General features: G+C 36.8%; 1 protein-coding gene across 1 annotated transcript in view; it reads left to right on the top strand.

Moving 5' to 3' along the window:
* The window catches only part of LOC135559937 (uncharacterized), a 122,639-nt gene continuing 103,058 nt past the window's right edge, over positions 1–19,581 (top strand). Inside the window, exons 1-2 of the mRNA XM_065000828.1 lie at positions 1–158; positions 11,314–11,429. Of these exons, the coding sequence (XP_064856900.1) occupies positions 11,361–11,429 (69 nt within the window). The 5' untranslated portion in view covers positions 1–158; positions 11,314–11,360. The remainder of the gene's footprint in view (positions 159–11,313; positions 11,430–19,581) is intronic.

The following is a 19,581-nucleotide window of genomic DNA, read 5'->3' as shown; positions in this document are numbered from 1 at the left end:
TGGCGCGAAAAAAATAAATTCAACAGGAAAACAGAAGTCGTGAGAAGGGATAAACTACTTTTAATGAATTTACTCCTTATATATCTAACGGTGTCGGGTTTCTCACTCTTTTACAACCCGTATTGTCAACTAAGAAGTGATCCACTTTTCAAGCAAAGGTAACTTTAACTAACTACTAACACATCCGCTTTTGATACTCCTTTAACTACAGTCAGAGACCGTATGAAAAGTGAAAAACACGTGTTTTCTCTGGTCAAAGTTGTGTGTTTTGGGTTGTGTCCAGGCGGAGTTAGTTGGTTAGATATTGAACAGGATTAGGTAGCCTCTGTGCACCTTCATCAATTATCTATTTATCTCCACCATTCAGAATGGAAAGTAATAGCTTGTCCCCCCCTAACTAGTGACATTAAACTAGTTGTTTACAGATCATTGAAGTTGAAGCAGTGTGGGGTTTATAGTGAAGGATATACAATGCAGTGTGGTTTATAGTGTAGGATCTATAATGCAGTGTGGTTTATAGTGAAGGATATATAATGCAGTGTGGTTTATAGTGAAGGATATACAGTGCAGTGTGGTTTATAGTGAAGGATATACAATGCAGTGTGGTTTATAGTGAAGGATATACAATGCAGTGTGGTTTATAGTGAAGGATATATAATGCAGTGTGGTTTATAGTGAAGGATATATAATGCAGTGTGGTTTATAGTGAAGGATATACAATGCAGTGTGGTTTATAGTGAAGGATATACAATGCAGTGTGGTTTATAGTGAAGGATATATAATGCAGTGTGGTTTATAGTGAAGGATATATAATGCAGTGTGGTTTATAGTGAAGGATATACAGTGCAGTGTGGGGTTTATAGTGAAGGATATATAATGCAGTGTGGTTTATAGTGAAGGATATACAATGCAGTGTGGTTTATAGTGAAGGATATATAATGCAGTGTGGTTTATAGTGAAGGATATATAATGCAGTGTGGTTTATAGTGAAGGATATATAATGCAGTGTGGTTTATAGTGAAGGATGGGTGGTTTATAGTGATATGAAGTGGAGTGCAATGCAGTGTGGTTTATAGTGAAGGATATACAATGCAGTGTGGGGTTTATAGTGAAGGATATATAATGCAGTGTGGTTTATAGTGAAGGATATACAATGCAGTGTGGGGTTTATAGTGAAGGATATATAATGCAGTGTGGTTTATAGTGAAGGATATATAATGCAGTGTGGGGTTTATAGTGAAGGATATATAATGCAGTGTGGTTTATAGTGAAGGATATATAATGCAGTGTAGGTTTATAGTGAAGGATATATAATGCAGTGTGGTTTTATAGTGAAGGATATATAATGCAGTGTGGTTTATAGTGAAGGATATATAATGCAGTGTGGTTTATAGTGAAGGATATATAATGCAGTGTGGTTTATAGTGAAGGATATATAATGCAGTGTGGTTTATAGAAGGATATATAATGCAGTGTGGTTTATAGTGAAGGATATATAATGCAGTGTGGTTTATAGTGAAGGATATACAATGCAGTGTGGGGTTTATAGTGAAGGATATATAATGCAGTGTGGTTTATAGTGAAGGATATATAATGCAGTGTGGTTTATAGTGAAGGATATATAATGCAGTGTGGTTTATAGTGAAGGATATATAATGCAGTGTGGTTTATAGTGAAGGATATACAGTGCAGTGTGGTTTATAGTGAAGGATATATAATGCAGTTGGTTTATAGTGAAGGATATATAATGCAGTGTGGTTTATAGTGAAGGATATATAATGCAGTGTGGTTTATAGTGAAGGATATATAATGCAGTGTGGTTTTTATAGTGAAGGATATATAATGCAGTGGGTTTATAGTGAAGGAAGGATATATGAAGGATATATAATGTGTGGTTTATAGTGAAGGATATATAATGCAGTGTGGTTTATAGTGAAGGATATACAGTGCAGTGTGGTTTTATAGTGAAGGATATATAATGCAGTGTGGTTTATAGTGAAGGATATACAATGCAGTGTGGTTTATAGTGAAGGATATATAATGCAGTGTGGTTTATAGTGAAGGATATACAATGCAGTGTGGTTTATAGTGAAGGATATACAGTGCAGTGTGGTTTATATGAAGGATAAGTGTGGTTTATATACATATAATGCAGTGTGGTTTATAGTGAAGGATATATAATGCAGTGTTTATAGTGACAGTTATAGTGAAGGATATATAATGCAGTGTGGTTTATAGTAGGATCTATAATGCAGTGGTTTATATAAGGATATAATGCAGTGTGGTTTATAGTGAAGGATATATAATGCAGTGTGGTTTATAGTGAAGGATATACAATGCAGTGTGGTTTATAGTGAAGGATCTATAATGCAGTGTGGTTTATAGTGAAGGATATATAATGCAGTGTGGTTTATATTGAAGGATATATAATGCAGTGTGGTTTTATAGTGAAGGATATATAATGCAGTGGGGTTTATAGTGAAGGATATACAGTGCAGTGTGGTTTATAGTGAAGGCTATATAATGCAGTGTGGTTTATAGTGAAGGATATACAGTACAGTGTGGTTTAGTGTATACAATGCAGTGTTTATAGTGAAGGATATATAATGCAGGATATGATATAATGCAGTGTGGTTTATAGTGAAGGATATATAATGCAGTGTGGTTTATAGTGAAGGATATATAATGCAGTGTGGTTTATAGTGAAGGATATATAATGCAGTGTGGTTTATAGTGAAGGATATACAGATAGTGAAAAAGGCTATATAATGCAGTGTGGGGTTTATAGTGAAGGATATATAATGCAGTGTGGTTTATAGTGAAGGATATATAATGCAGTGTGGTTTATAGTGAAGGATATATAATGCAGTGTGGGTTTATAGTGAAGGTTTATATATATGCAGTGTGGTTTATAGTGAAGGCTATATAATGCAGTGTGGTTTATAGTGAAGGATATATAATGCAGTGTGGTTTATAGTGAAGGATATATAATGCAGTGTGGTTTATAGTGAAGGATATATAATGCAGTGTGGTTTATAGTGAAGGATATATAATGCAGTGTGGTTTATAGTGAAGGATATATAATGCAGTGTGGTTTATAGTGAAGGATATATAATGCAGTGTGGTTTATAGTGAAGGATCTATAATGCAGTGGTGGTTTATAGTGAAGGGATATATAATGCAGTGTGGTTTATAGTGAAGGATATATAATGCAGTGTGGTTTTATAGTGAAGGATATACTATAATGAAGGATCTATAATGCAGTGTGGTTTATAGTGAAGGATATATAATGCAGTGTGGTTTATAGTGAAGGATATACAATGCAGTGTGGTTTATAGTGAAGGATATATAATGCAGTGTGGTTTATATGAAGGATATATAATGCAGTGTGGTTTATAGTGAAGGATATACAATGCAGTGTGGTTTATAGTGAAGGATATACAGTGCAGTGTGGTTTATAGTGAAGGATATATAATGCAGTGTTTTATAGTGAAGGATATACAATGCAGTGTGTTTTATAGTGAAGGATATATAATGCAGTGTGGTTTATAGTGAAGGATATATAATGCAGTGTGGTTTATAGTGAAGGATATACAATGCAGTGTGGTTTATAGTGAAGGATATACAATGCAGTGTGGTTTATAGTGAAGGATATATAATGCAGTGTGGGGTTTATAGTGAAGGATATATAATGCAGTGTGGTTTATAGTGAAGGATATATAATGCAGTGTGGTGTTTATAGTGAAGGATATACAGTGCAGTGTGGTTTATAGTGAAGGATATATAATGCAGTGTGGGGTTTATAGTGAAGGATATATAATGCAGTGTGGTTTATAGTGAAGGATATATAATGCAGTGGTTTATAGTGAAGGATATATAATGCAGTGTGGTTTATAGTGAAGGATATATAATGCAGTGTGGTTTATAGTGAAGGATATATAATGCAGTGTGGTTTATAGTGAAGGATATATAATGCAGTGTGTTTTATAGTGAAGGATATATAATGCAGTGTGTTTATAGTTTATAGTGAAGGATATATATATAATGCAGTGTGGTTTATAGTGAAGGATATATAATGCAGTGTGGTTTATAGTGAAGGATATACAATGCAGTGTGGTTTATAGTGAAGGATATACAATGCAGTGTGGTTTATAGTGAAGGATATATAATAGCAGTGTGGTTTATAGTGAAGGATATATAATGCAGTGTGGTTTATAGTGAAGGATATATAATGCAGTGTGGTTTATAGTGAAGGATATACAATGAAGTGTGGTTTATAGTGAAGGATATACAATGCAGTGTGGTTTATAGTGAAGGATATATAATGCAGTGTGGGGTTTATAGTGAAGGATATATAATGCAGTGTGGTGAAGGATTAATGCAGTGTGGGTTTATAGTGAAGGATATACAATGCAGTGTGGTTTATAGTGAAGGATATATAATGCAGTGTGGGGTTTATAGTGAAGGATATATAATGCAGTGTGGTTTATAGTGAAGGATATATAATGCAGTGTGGTTTATAGTGAAGGATATATAATGCAGTGTGGTTTATAGTGAAGGATATATAATGCAGTGTGGTTTATAGTGAAGGATATATAATGCAGTGTGGTTTATAGTGAAGGATATATAATGCAGTGTGGGGTTTATAGTGAAGGATATACAATGCAGTGTGGTTTATAGTGAAGGATATATAATGCAGTGTGGGTTTATAGTGAAGGATATATAATGCAGTGTGGTTTATAGTGAAGGATATAATGCAGTGTGGGGTTTATAGTGAAGGATATACAGTGCAGTGTGGTTTATAGTGAAGGATATATGCAGTGTGGTTTTATATGCAGTGCAGTGTGGTTTATAGTGAAGGATATATAATGCAGTGTGGTTTATAGTGAAGGATATATAATGCAGTGTGGTTTATAGTGAAGGATATATAATGCAGTGTGGTTTATAGTGAAGGATATATAATGCAGTGTGGTTTATAGTGAAGGATATATAATGCAGTGTGGTTTATAGTGAAGGATATACAGTGCAGTGTGGTTTATAGTGAAGGATATATAATGCAGTGTGGTTTATAGTGAAGGATATATAATGCAGTGTGGTTTATAGTGAAGGATATATAATGCAGTGTGGTTTATAGTGAAGGATATACAGTGCAGTGTGGTTTTATATTGAAGGATATACAGTGCAGTGTGGTTTATAGTGAAGGATATATAATGCAGTGTGGTTTTATAGTGAAGGATATACAATGCAGTGTGGGGTTTATAGTGAAGGATATATAATGCAGTGTGGTTTATAGTGAAGGATATACAATGCAGTGTGGGGTTTATAGTGAAGGATATATAATGCAGTGTGGTTTATAGTGAAGGATATATAATGCAGTGTGGGGTTTATAGTGAAGGATATATAATGCAGTGTGTGGTTTATAGTGAAGGATATATAATGCAGTGTAGTTTATAGTGAAGGATCTATAATGCAGTGTGGTTTATAGTGAAGGATATATAATGCAGTGTGGGGTTTATAGTGAAGGATATATAATGCAGTGTGTGGTTTATAGTGAAGGATATATAATGCAGTGTGGGGTTTATAGTGAAGGATATACAGTGCAGTGTGGTTTATAGTGAAGGATATATAATGCAGTGTGGGGTTTATAGTGAAGGATATATAATGCAGTGTGGTTTATAGTGAAGGATATATAATGCAGTGTGGTTTATAGTGAAGGATATATAATGCAGTGTGGTTTATAGTGAAGGATATAATGAGTGTGGTTTATAGTGAAGGATATACAATGCAGTGTGGGGTTTATAGTGAAGGATATACAATGCAGTGTGGTTTATAGTGAAGGATATATAATGCAGTGTGGGGTTTATAGTGAAGGATATATAATGCAGTGTGTGGTTTATAGTGAAGGATATATAATGCAGTGTGGGGTTTATAGTGAAGGATATACAGTGCAGTGTGGTTTATAGTGAAGGATATACAGTGCAGTGTGGTTTATAGTGAAGGATATACAGTGCAGTGTGGTTTATAGTGAAGGATATATAATGCAGTGTGGTTTATAGTGAAGGATATATAATGCAGTGTGGTTTATAGTGAAGGATATATAATGCAGTGTGGTTTATAGTGAAGGATATACAGTGCAGTGTGGGGTTTATAGTGAAGGATATATAATGCAGTGTGGTTTATAGTGAAGGATATATAATGCAGTGTGGTTTATAGTGAAGGATATATAATGCAGTGTGGTTTATAGTGAAGGATATATAATGCAGTGTGGTTTATAGTGAAGGATATACAGTGCAGTGTGGTTTATAGTGAAGGATATACAGTGCAGTGTGGTTTATAGTGAAGGATATATAATGCAGTGTGGTTTATAGTGAAGGATATACAATGCAGTGTGGGGTTTATAGTGAAGGATATATAATGCAGTGTGGTTTATAGTGAAGGATATACAATGCAGTGTGGTTTATAGTGAAGGATATATAATGCAGTGTGGTTTATAGTGAAGGATATATAATGCAGTGTGGTTTATAGTGAAGGATATATAATGCAGTGTGTGGTTTATAGTGAAGGATATATAATGCAGTGTAGTTTATAGTGAAGGATCTATAATGCAGTGTGGTTTATAGTGAAGGATATATAATGCAGTGTGGTTTATAGTGAAGGATATACAGTGCAGTGTGGTTTATAGTGAAGGATATATAATGCAGTGTGGGGTTTATAGTGAAGGATATATAATGCAGTGTGTGGTTTATAGTGAAGGATATATAATGCAGTGTGGTTTATAGTGAAGGATATATAATGCAGTGTGTGGTTTATAGTGAAGGATATATAATGCAGTGTGGTTTATAGTGAAGGATATATAATGCAGTGTGGTTTATAGTGAAGGATATATAATGCAGTGTGGTTTATAGTGAAGGATATATAATGCAGTGTGGTTTATAGTGAAGGATATACAGTGCAGTGTGGTTTATAGTGAAGGATATATAATGCAGTGTGTGGTTTATAGTGAAGGATCTATAATGCAGTGTGGTTTATAGTGAAGGATATATAATGCAGTGTGGTTTATAGTGAAGGATATATAATGCAGTGTGGGGTTTATAGTGAAGGATATACAGTGCAGTGTGGTTTATAGTGAAGGATATATAATGCAGTGTGGTTTATAGTGAAGGATATATAATGCAGTGTGGTTTATAGTGAAGGATATATAATGCAGTGTGGTTTATAGTGAAGGATATATAATGCAGTGTGGTTTATAGTGAAGGATATACAATGCAGTGTGGTTTATAGTGAAGGATATATAATGCAGTGTGGTTTATAGTGAAGGATCTATAATGCAGTGTGGTTTATAGTGAAGGATATATAATGCAGTGTGGTTTATAGTGAAGGATATACAGTGCAGTGTGGTTTATAGTGAAGGATATATAATGCAGTGTGGTTTATAGTGAAGGATATACAATGCAGTGTGGTTTATAGTGAAGGATATATAATGCAGTGTGGTTTATAGTGAAGGATATACAATGCAGTGTGGTTTATAGTGAAGGATATACAGTGCAGTGTGGTTTATAGTGAAGGATCTATAATGCAGTGTGGTTTATAGTGAAGGATATATAATGCAGTGTGGTTTATAGTGAAGGATATACAATGCAGTGTGGTTTATAGTGAAGGATATGGTTGTGGTTTATAGTGAAGGATATATAATGCAGTGTGGTTTATAGTGAAGGATATATAATGCAGTGTGTGTTTATAGTGAAGGATATACAATGCAGTGTGGTTTATAGTGAAGGATTATAGTGATAGTGAAGGATCTATAATGCAGTGTGGTTTATAGTGAAGGATCTATAATGCAGTGTGGTTTATAGTGAAGGATATATAATGCAGTGTGGTTTATAGTGAAGGATATATAATGCAGTGTGGTTTATAGTGAAGGATATACAATGCAGTGTGGTTTATAGTGAAGGATCTATAATGCAGTGTGGTTTATAGTGAAGGATATACAATGCAGTGTGGTTTATATTGAAGGATATATAATGCAGTGTGGTTTATAGTGAAGGATATATAATGCAGTGGGGTTTATAGTGAAGGATATACAGTGCAGTGTGTTTTATAGTGAAGGCTATATAATGCAGTGTGGGGTTTATAGTGAAGGATATACAGTGCAGTGTGGTTTATAGTGAAGGCTATACAATGCAGTGTGGTTTATAGTGAAGGATATATAATGCAGTGTGGTTTATAGTGAAGGATATATAATGCAGTGTGGTTTATAGTGAAGGATATATAATGCAGTGTGGTTTATAGTGAAGGATATATAATGCAGTGTGGTTTATAGTGAAGGATATATAATGCAGTGTGTGGTTTATAGTGAAGGATATACAGTGCAGTGTGGTTTATAGTGAAGGCTATATAATGCAGTGTGGGGTTTATAGTGAAGGATATATAATGCAGTGTGTGGTTTATAGTGAAGGATATATAATGCAGTGTGGTTTATAGTGAAGGATATATAATGCAGTGTGGGGTTTATAGTGAAGGATATACAGTGCAGTGTGGTTTATAGTGAAGGATCTATAATGCAGTGTGGTTTATAGTGAAGGATATATAATGCAGTGTGGTTTATAGTGAAGGATATACAATGCAGTGTGGTTTATAGTGAAGGATCTATAATGCAGTGTGTGGTTTATAGTGAAGGATATATAATGCAGTGTGGTTTATAGTGAAGGATATATAATGCAGTGTGGTTTATAGTGAAGGATATATAATGCAGTGTGGTTTATAGTGAAGGATATACAGTGCAGTGTGGTTTATAGTGAAGGATATACAGTGCAGTGTGGTTTATAGTGAAGGATATATAATGCAGTGTGGTTTATAGTGAAGGATATATAATGCAGTGTGTGGTTTATAGTGAAGGATATATAATGCAGTGTGGTTTATAGTGAAGGATATATAATGCACTGTGGTTTATAGTGAAGGATCTATAATGCAGTGTGGTTTATAGTGAAGGATATATAATGCAGTGTGGTTTATAGTGAAGGATATATAATGCAGTGTGGTTTATAGTGAAGGATATATAATGCAGTGTGGTTTATAGTGAAGGATATATAATGCAGTGTGGTTTATAGTGAAGGATATACAATGCAGTGTGGTTTATAGTGAAGGATATACAGTGCAGTGTGGTTTATAGTGAAGGATATATAATGCAGTGTGGTTTATAGTGAAGGATATACAATGCAGTGTGGTTTATAGTGAAGGATATATAATGCAGTGTGGTTTATAGTGAAGGATATATAATGCAGTGTGGTTTATAGTGAAGGATATACAATGAAGTGTGGGGTTTATAGTGAAGGATATACAATGCAGTGTGGTTTATAGTGAAGGATATATAATGCAGTGTGGGGTTTATAGTGAAGGATATATAATGCAGTGTGTGGTTTATAGTGAAGGATATATAATGCAGTGTGGGGTTTATAGTGAAGGATATACAGTGCAGTGTGGTTTATAGTGAAGGATATATAATGCAGTGTGGTTTATAGTGAAGGATATATAATGCAGTGTGGTTTATAGTGAAGGATATATAATGCAGTGTGGTTTATAGTGAAGGATATATAATGCAGTGTGGTTTATAGTGAAGGATATATAATGCAGTGTGGTTTATAGTGAAGGATATATAATGCAGTGTGGTTTATAGTGAAGGATCTATAATGCAGTGTGGTTTATAGTGAAGGATATATAATGCAGTGTGGTTTATAGTGAAGGATATATAATGCAGTGTGGTTTATAGTGAAGGATATATAATGCAGTGTGGTTTATAGTGAAGGATATATAATGCAGTGTGGTTTATAGTGAAGGATATACAATGCAGTGTGGTTTATAGTGAAGGATATACAGTGCAGTGTGGTTTATAGTGAAGGATATATAATGCAGTGTGGTTTATAGTGAAGGATATACAATGCAGTGTGGTTTATAGTGAAGGATATATAATGCAGTGTGGTTTATAGTGAAGGATATATAATGCAGTGTGGTTTATAGTGAAGGATATACAATGCAGTGTGGGGTTATAGTGAAGGATATACAATGCAGTGTGGTTTATAGTGAAGGATATATAATGCAGTGTGGGGTTTATAGTGAAGGATATATAATGCAGTGTGGTTTATAGTGAAGGATATATAATGCAGTGTGGGGTTTATAGTGAAGGATATACAGTGCAGTGTGGTTTATAGTGAAGGATATATAATGCAGTGTGGGGTTTATAGTGAAGGATATATAATGCAGTGTGGTTTATAGTGAAGGATATATAATGCAGTGTGGTTTATAGTGAAGGATATATAATGCAGTGTGGTTTATAGTGAAGGATATATAATGCAGTGTGGTTTATAGTGAAGGATATACAATGCAGTGTGGGGTTTATAGTGAAGGATATACAATGCAGTGTGGTTTATAGTGAAGGATATATAATGCAGTGTGGGGTTTATAGTGAAGGATATATAATGCAGTGTGGTTTATAGTGAAGGATATATAATGCAGTGTGGGGTTTATAGTGAAGGATATACAGTGCAGTGTGGTTTATAGTGAAGGATATATAATGCAGTGTGGTTTATAGTGAAGGATATACAGTGCAGTGTGGTTTATAGTGAAGGATATACAGTGCAGTGTGGTTTATAGTGAAGGATATATAATGCAGTGTGGTTTATAGTGAAGGATATATAATGCAGTGTGGTTTATAGTGAAGGATATATAATGCAGTGTGGTTTATAGTGAAGGATATATAATGCAGTGTGGTTTATAGTGAAGGATATATAATGCAGTGTGGTTTATAGTGAAGGATATACAGTGCAGTGTGGTTTATAGTGAAGGATCTATAATGCAGTGTGGGGTTTATAGTGAAGGATATACAATGCAGTGTGGTTTATAGTGAAGGATATATAATGCAGTGTGGTTTATAGTGAAGGATATACAGTGCAGTGTGGTTTATAGTGAAGGATATACAATGCAGTGTGGTTTATAGTGAAGGATATACAGTGCAGTGTGGTTTATATTGAAGGATATACAGTGCAGTGTGGTTTATAGTGAAGGATATATAATGCAGTGTGGTTTATAGTGAAGGATCTATAATGCAGTGTGTTTATAGTTTATAGTGAAGGAAGGATATATAGTGCAGTAGTGAAGGATATGCAGTGGTTTATAGTGAAGGATATATAATGCAGTGTGGTTTATAGTGAAGGATCTATAATGCAGTGTGGGGTTTATAGTGAAGGATATATAATGCAGTGTGTGGTTTATAGTGAAGGATATACAATGCAGCGTGGTTTATATCAATATATTTGGCAGGTTGTTTGGAGACATGAATCCAGAAGACGTGGTTATCATTCTCAGTGATGATGATGATGATGATGATGTGTCCATCAACGACTCGGTCTACATCGTCGAAGACATCCAGAACAACGGTAAGACGTCAGCGAAAAACCATTTCTAGGGAGATAAAGGGGAAAGAACAGGGAAGTGAAAGGAGAGAACTCAAGATAACCACGTCAGCACTGACTAAAATCCAGTGTCAACCTCTGTCAACTTTAGTCCAGTGCTTTCTGTATCTATATCATCTATATCTATATCATCGATACCATCTATATCTATATCATATATATCTATATCATCGATACCATCTATATCTATATCATCTATATCATCGATACCATCTATATCTATGTCATCTATATCTATATCATCGATACCATCTATATCTATATCATCTATATCTATATCATCGATACCATCTATATCTATAACATCTATATCATCGATACCATCTATATCTATGTCATCTATATCTATATCATCGATACCATCTATATCTATGTCATCTATATCTATATCATCGATACCATCTATACCTGTATCAGCTATATCATTGATACCATCTATATCTATATCATCTATATCTATATCATCGATACCATCTATACCTATATCATCTATATCTATATCATCTATATCTATATCATCGATACCATCTATATCTATGTCATCTATATCTATATCATCGATACCATCTATACCTGTATCATCTATATCTATATCATTGATACCATCTATATCTATATCATCTATATCTATATCATCGATACCATCTATACCTATATCATCTATATCTATATCATCTATATCATCTATATCTATATCATCGATACCATCTATACCTATATCATCTATATCTATATCATCGATATCATCTATATCTATATCATCTATATCTATATTATCTATATCTATATCATCTATATCTATATCATCGATACCATATATCATCTATATCAACTATATCTATATCATCGATACCATATATCATCTATATCTATATTATATATCTATATCATCTCCATCTATATAATCGATGCCATATATATCTATATCTATATAATCTATATCTATATTATCTATATCTATATCAGCTATATCTATATCATCGATACCATATATCTATATCATCTATATCATTGATACCATATATCTATATCATCTATATCTATATAATCCCTATCTATATCATCGATACCATATATAATCTATATCATCTACATCTATATAATCGATGCTATATATATCTATACCATCTATATCATCTACATCATCTACATCTATATAATCAATGCCATATATATCTATATCATCTATACCATATATATCTATACCAGCTATATCATATATATGATATATGGTCCGTTCAATACAGCCACAGCAGGGATGACGGGCTTCATTCTCCCTTCATTTCATATATCACCTATATCAGCTACAGCTATATCAGCTACATCTATATCAGCTACATCTATATCAGCAGGGATGAGGGGCTTCATTCTCCCTTCATTTCATATATCATCTATATCAGCTACAGCTATATCAGCTACATCTATATCAGCTACATCTATATCAGCTACATCTATATCAGCTACATCTATATCAGCTACAGCAGGGATGAGGGGCTTCATTCTCCCTTCATTTCATATATCATCTATATCTCCCTTCATTTCTATATCAACTATATCAGCTACATCTATATCAGCTACATCTATATCAGCAGGGATGAGGGGCTTCATTCTCCCTTCATTTCATATATCATCTATATCAGCTACATCTATATCAGCTACATCTATATCAGCTACAGCAGGGATGAGGGGCTTCATTCTCCCTTCATTTCATATATCATCTATATCAGCTACATCTATATCAGCTACATCTATATCAGCTACATCTATATCAGGGATGAGGGGCTTCATTCTCCCTTCATTTCATATATCATCTATATCAGCTACATCTATATCCGGGGATGAGGGGCTTCATTCTCCCTTCATTTCATATATCATCTATATCAGCTACATCTATATCAGCTACATCTATATCAGCTACAGCAGGGATGAGGGCTTCATTCTCCCTTCATTTCATATATCATCTATATCAGCTACATCTATATCAGCTACAGCTATATCAGCCACAGCAGGGATGAGGGCTTCATTCTCCTTCATTTCATATATCACCTATATCAGCTACATCTATATCAGCCACAGCAGGGATGAGGGGCTTCATTCTCCCTTCATTTCATATATCATCTATCAGCTACATCTATCAGCTCATCTATATCAGCTACATCTATATCAGCTACATCTATATCAGCTACAGCAGGATGACTGGGCTTCATTCTCCCATTTCATTTCATCATATCATACATCTATATCAGCTATCATCTATCTATATCAGCTACATCTATATCAGCTACATCTATATCAGCCACAGCAGGGATGAGGGGCTTCATTCTCCCTTCATTTCATATATCATCTATATCAGCTACATCTATATCAGCTACATCTATATCAGCTACAGCAGGGATGACTGGGCTTCATTCTCCCTTCATTTCATATATCACCTATATCAGCTACATCTATATCAGCTACATCTATATCAGCTACAGCAGGGATGACTGGGCTTCATTCTCCCTTCATTTCATATATCATCTATATCAGCTACATCTATATCAGCTACAGCAGGGATGAGGGGCTTCATTCTCCCTTCATTTCATATATCATCTATATCAGCTACATCTATATCAGCTACATCTATATCAGCTACATATATATCAGCTACATCTATATCAGCTACATATATATCAGCTACATCTATATCAGCTACATCTATATCAGCTACATATATATCAGCTACATCTATATCAGCCACATATATATCAGCCACATCTATATCAGCTACATCTATATCAGCTACATCTATATCAGCCACAGCAGGGATGAGGGGCTTCATTCTCCCTTCATTTCATATATCATCTATATCAGCTACATCTATATCAGCTACATATATATCAGCTACATATATATCAGCTACATCTATATCAGCTACATCTATATCAGCTACATATATATCAGCTACATCTATATCAGCTACATCTATATCAGCCACAGCAGGGATGAGGGGCTTCATTCTCCCTTCATTTCATATATCATCTATATCAGCTACATCTATATCAGCTACATCTATATCAGCTACATCTATATCAGCTACATATATATCAGCTACATCTATATCAGCTACATATATATCAGCTACATCTATATCAGCTACATATATATCAGCCACATCTATATCAGCTACATCTATATCAGCTACATCTCAATCAGCTACATCTATATCAGCAGGGATGAGGGGCTTCATTCTCCCTTCATTTCATATATCATCTATATCAGCTACATCTATATCAGCTACATCTATATCAGCTACATCAGGGATGAGGGGCTTCATTCTCCCTTCATTTCATATATCATCTATATCAGCTACATCTATATCAGCTACATCTATATCAGCAGGGATGAGGGGCTTCATTCTCCCTTCATTTCATATATCATCTATATCAGCTACATCTATATCAGCTACATATATATCAGCTACATATATATCAGCTACATCTATATCAGCTACATATATATCAGCTACATCTATATCCGCAGGGATGAGGGGCTTCATTCTCCCTTCATTTCATATATCATCTATATCTACAGGAGCTACATATATATCAGCTACATCTATATCAGCTACATCTATATCAGCTACATATATATCAGCTACATCTATATCCGCAGGGATGAGGGGCTTCATTCTCCCTTCATTTCATATATCATCTATATCAGCTACATCTATATCAGCTACATCTATATCAGCTACAGCAGGGATGACTGGGCTTCATTCTCCCTTCATTTCATATATCTTTACGCAAGTCAGTTAAGAACAAATTCTTATTTTCGGCCTAGGAACAGTGGGTTGACTGCCTGTTCAGGGGCAGAACGACAGATTGTACCTTGTCAGCTCGGGATTTGAACTTGCAACCATTCGTTACTAGTCCAACGCTCTAACCACTAGGCTACCCTGCCGGGCTTCAATCTCCCTTCATTTCTTTAAGAAAATCACTAACGGGCCGATTGACTTGAGTCTCTTTCAACTTCCCGAGTGCCTCTATCTAATATAACAATACAACTAAATCATTTGAATGATTTGAGCTGAAGTCTGTGTTGCCCTTTGAGTAATCAACCGCACGTGAACTCTGAACTCTGAACCAGTCTGGAAGCTGACTGTTGTATTTATGAAGGCAGTAGGAGAGCAACTGTGGGTAGGTCTGCTTAATGTGTGTGTGTGTGTGTGTGTGTGTGTGTGTGTGTGTGTGTGTGTGTGTGTGTGTGTGTGTGTGTGTGTGTGTGTGTGTGTGTGTGTGTGTGTATACACAGTGTACAAAACATTAGGAACACCTGCTCTTTTTAAGGAGGTAGATCAGATTTAATATTGTATATAGTATACCCAGTAGATCAGTCTAACCCCCCTGTGTATATAGTATACCCAGTAGATCAGTCTAACCCCCCTGTGGTCTCTGTATCCCCTGTGTATATAGTATACCCAGTAGATCAGTCTAACCCCCCTGTGGTCTCTGTATCCCCCTGTGTATATAGTATACCCAGTAGATCAGTCTAATCCCCCTGTGTATATAGTATACCCAGTAGATCAGTCTAACCCCCTGTGGTCTCTGTATCCCCTGTGTATATAGTATACCCAGTAGATCAGTCTAACCCCCTGTGTATATAGTATACCCAGTAGATCAGTCTAACCCCCCTGTGTATATAGTATACCCAGTAGATCAGTCTAACCCCCTGTGTATATAGTATACCCAGTAGATCAGTCTAACCCCCTGTGTATATAGTATACCCAGTAGATCAGTCTAACCCCCTGTGTATAGTATACCCAGTAGATCAGTCTAATCCCCTGTGTATATAGTATACCCAGTAGATCAGTCTAACCCCCTGTGTATATAGTATACCCAGTAGATCAGTCTAACCCCCTGTGTATATAGTATACCCAGTAGATCAGTCTAACCCCCTGTGTATATAGTATACCCAGTAGATCAGTCTAACCCCCTGTGTATATAGTATACCCAGTAGATCAGTCTAACCCCCTGTGTATATAGTATACCCAGTAGATCAGTCTAATCCCCTGTGTATATAGTATACCCAGTAGATCAGTCTAACCCCCTGTGTATATAGTATACCCAGTAGATCAGTCTAACCCCCTGTGGTCTCTGTATCCCCCTGTGTATATAGTATACCCAGTAGATCAGTCTAACCCCCCTGTGTATATAGTATACCCAGTAGATCAGTCTAATCCCCCTGTGTATATAGTATACCCAGTAGATCAGTCTAACCCCCTGTGTATATAGTATACCCAGTAGATCAGTCTAATCCCCTGTGTATATAGTATACCCAGTAGATCAGTCTAACCCCCTGTGTATATAGTATACCCAGTAGATCAGTCTAACCCCCTGTGTATATAGTATACCCAGTAGATCAGTCTAACCCCCTGTGTATATAGTATACCCAGTAGATCAGTCTAACCCCCTGTATAGTACCCAGTAGATCAGTCTAATCCCCTGTGTATATAGTATACCCAGTAGATCAGTCTAACCCCCTGTGTATATAGTATACCCAGTAGATCAGTCTAACCCCTGTGTATAGTATACCCAGTAGATCAGTCTAACCCCCTGTGTATACCCAGTAGATCAGTCTAACCCCCTGTGTATATAGTATACCCAGTAGATCAGTCTAACCCCCTGTGTATATAGTATACCCAGTAGATCAGTCTAACCCCCCTGTGTATATAGTATACCCAGTAGATCAGTCTAACCCCCTGTGGTCTCTGTATCCCCTGTGTATATAGTATACCCAGTAGATCAGTCTAACCCCCTGTGTATATAGTATACCCAGTAGATCAGTCTAACCCCTGTGTATACCCAGTAGATCAGTCTAACCCCCTGTGTATATAGTATACCCAGTAGATCAGTCTAACCCCCTGTGTATATAGTATACCCAGTAGATCAGTCTAACCCCCTGTGTATAGTATACCCAGTAGATCAGTCTAACCCCCTGTGTATATAGTATACCCAGTAGATCAGTCTAACCCCCTGTGTATATAGTATACCCAGTAGATCAGTCTAACCCCTGTGTATATAGTATACCCAGTAGATCAGTCTAACCCCCTGTGTATATAGTATACCCAGTAGATCAGTCTAATCCCCCTGTGTATATAGTATACCCAGTAGATCAGTCTAACCATCCTGTGTATATAGTATACCCAGTAGATCAGTCTAATCCCCCTGTGGTCTCTGTATCCCCCTGTGTATATAGTATACCCAGTAGATCAGTCTAACCCCCCTGTGTATATAGTATACCCAGTAGATCAGTCTAACCCCCCTGTGTATATAGTATACCCAGTAGATCAGTCTAACCCCCCTGTGTATATAGTATACCCAGTAGATCAGTCTAACCCCCCTGTGGTCTCTGTATCCCCCTGTGTATATAGTATACCCAGTAGATCAGTCTAACCCCCCTGTGTATATAGTATACCCAGTAGATCAGTCTAATCCCCCTGTGTATATAGTATACCCAGTAGATCAGTCTAACCCTCCTGTGTATATAGTATACCCAGTAGATCAGTCTAACCCCCTGTGTATATAGTATACCCAGTAGATCAGTCTAACCCCCTGTGTATATAGTATACCCAGTAGATCAGTCTAATCCCCTGTGTATATAGTATACCCAGTAGATCAGTCTAACCCCCCTGTGTATATAGTATACCCAGTAGATCAGTCTAACCCCCCTGTGGTCTCTGTATCCCCTGTGTATATAGTATACCCAGTAGATCAGTCTAATCCCCCTGTGTATATAGTATACCCAGTAGATCAGTCTAATCCCCCTGTGTATATAGTATACCCAGTAGATCAGTCTAACCCCCCTGTGTATATAGTATACCCAGTAGATCAGTCTAACCCCCCTGTGTATATAGTATACCCAGTAGATCAGTCCAACTGCATCAGGTCACATGATCCTGAAGGAGAAGAGGACCTGGTCGTGACTTTCTGTCAGAGAGGAGAGGTGCTGCCTCACGCACGCTATGACTGTACCGCGCACGCCTTCACGTGAGTCACGCGCACACCTTCACGTGGGAGACACACACACACACACCTTCACGTGGGAGACACACACCTTCACGTGAGAGACACACACACACACCTTCACGTGGGAGACACACACCTTCACGTGGGAGACACACACACACCTTCACGTGGGAGACACACACACACCTTCACGTGAGAGACACACCTTCATGTGAGAGACACATACACACCTTCACGTGAGAGAGACACACACACACACACCTTCACGTGAGAGACACACACACCTTCACGTGGGAGACACACACACACACACACACCTTCACGTGAGAGACACACACCTTCACGTGGGAGACACACACACACACACACACACACCTTCACGTGAGAGACACACACCTTCACGTGAGAGACACACACACACACACCTTCACGTGGGAGACACACACACACACACACCTTCACGTGGGAGACACACACACACCTTCACGTGAGAGACATACCTTCACGTGAGAGACACACACATATTTTCACGTGAGAGACACACACACACACTTCTCTGCTTTCTAACATCAGTCTGTCTCCTCCAGACCAACAGACGGTGATGTAGGAGGACCAATAGACACACACACACACACACACACACACACACACACACACACACACTTCTCTGCTTTCTAACATCAGTCTGTCTCCTCTCCTCCAGACCAACAGACGGTGATGTAGGAGGACCAATAGACACACACACACACACACACACACTTCTCTGCTTTCTAACATCAGTCTGTCTCCTCTCCTCCAGACCAACAGACGGTGATGTAGGAGGACCAATAGAATCCAACCAGCTCTTCTGTCACCAGTGCTTCTGTTACGTCTGTGACAAGGTCGCCACGGAGGTGAGCTGTGTGAGAGAGACGTGAAGGTGAACTCTGTAGAGCTGTCAGACGTGAAGGTGAACTCTGTCAGAGCTGTCTGAGAGAGACGTGAAGGTGAACTCTGTAGAGCTGTCTGAGAGAGACGTGAAGGTGAACTCTGTAGAGCTGTCTGAGAGACGTGAAGGTGAACTCTGTAGAGCTGTCTGAGAGACGTGAAGGTGAACTCTGTAGATCTGT

Source organism: Oncorhynchus nerka, linkage group LG15 (assembly GCF_034236695.1).
Source record: "Oncorhynchus nerka isolate Pitt River linkage group LG15, Oner_Uvic_2.0, whole genome shotgun sequence".
NCBI classification, from domain to species: domain Eukaryota; kingdom Metazoa; phylum Chordata; class Actinopteri; order Salmoniformes; family Salmonidae; genus Oncorhynchus; species Oncorhynchus nerka.
The sequence above is the reverse complement of the archived record's forward strand: the minus strand, read 5'-3'. Positions and strand labels throughout refer to the sequence as shown.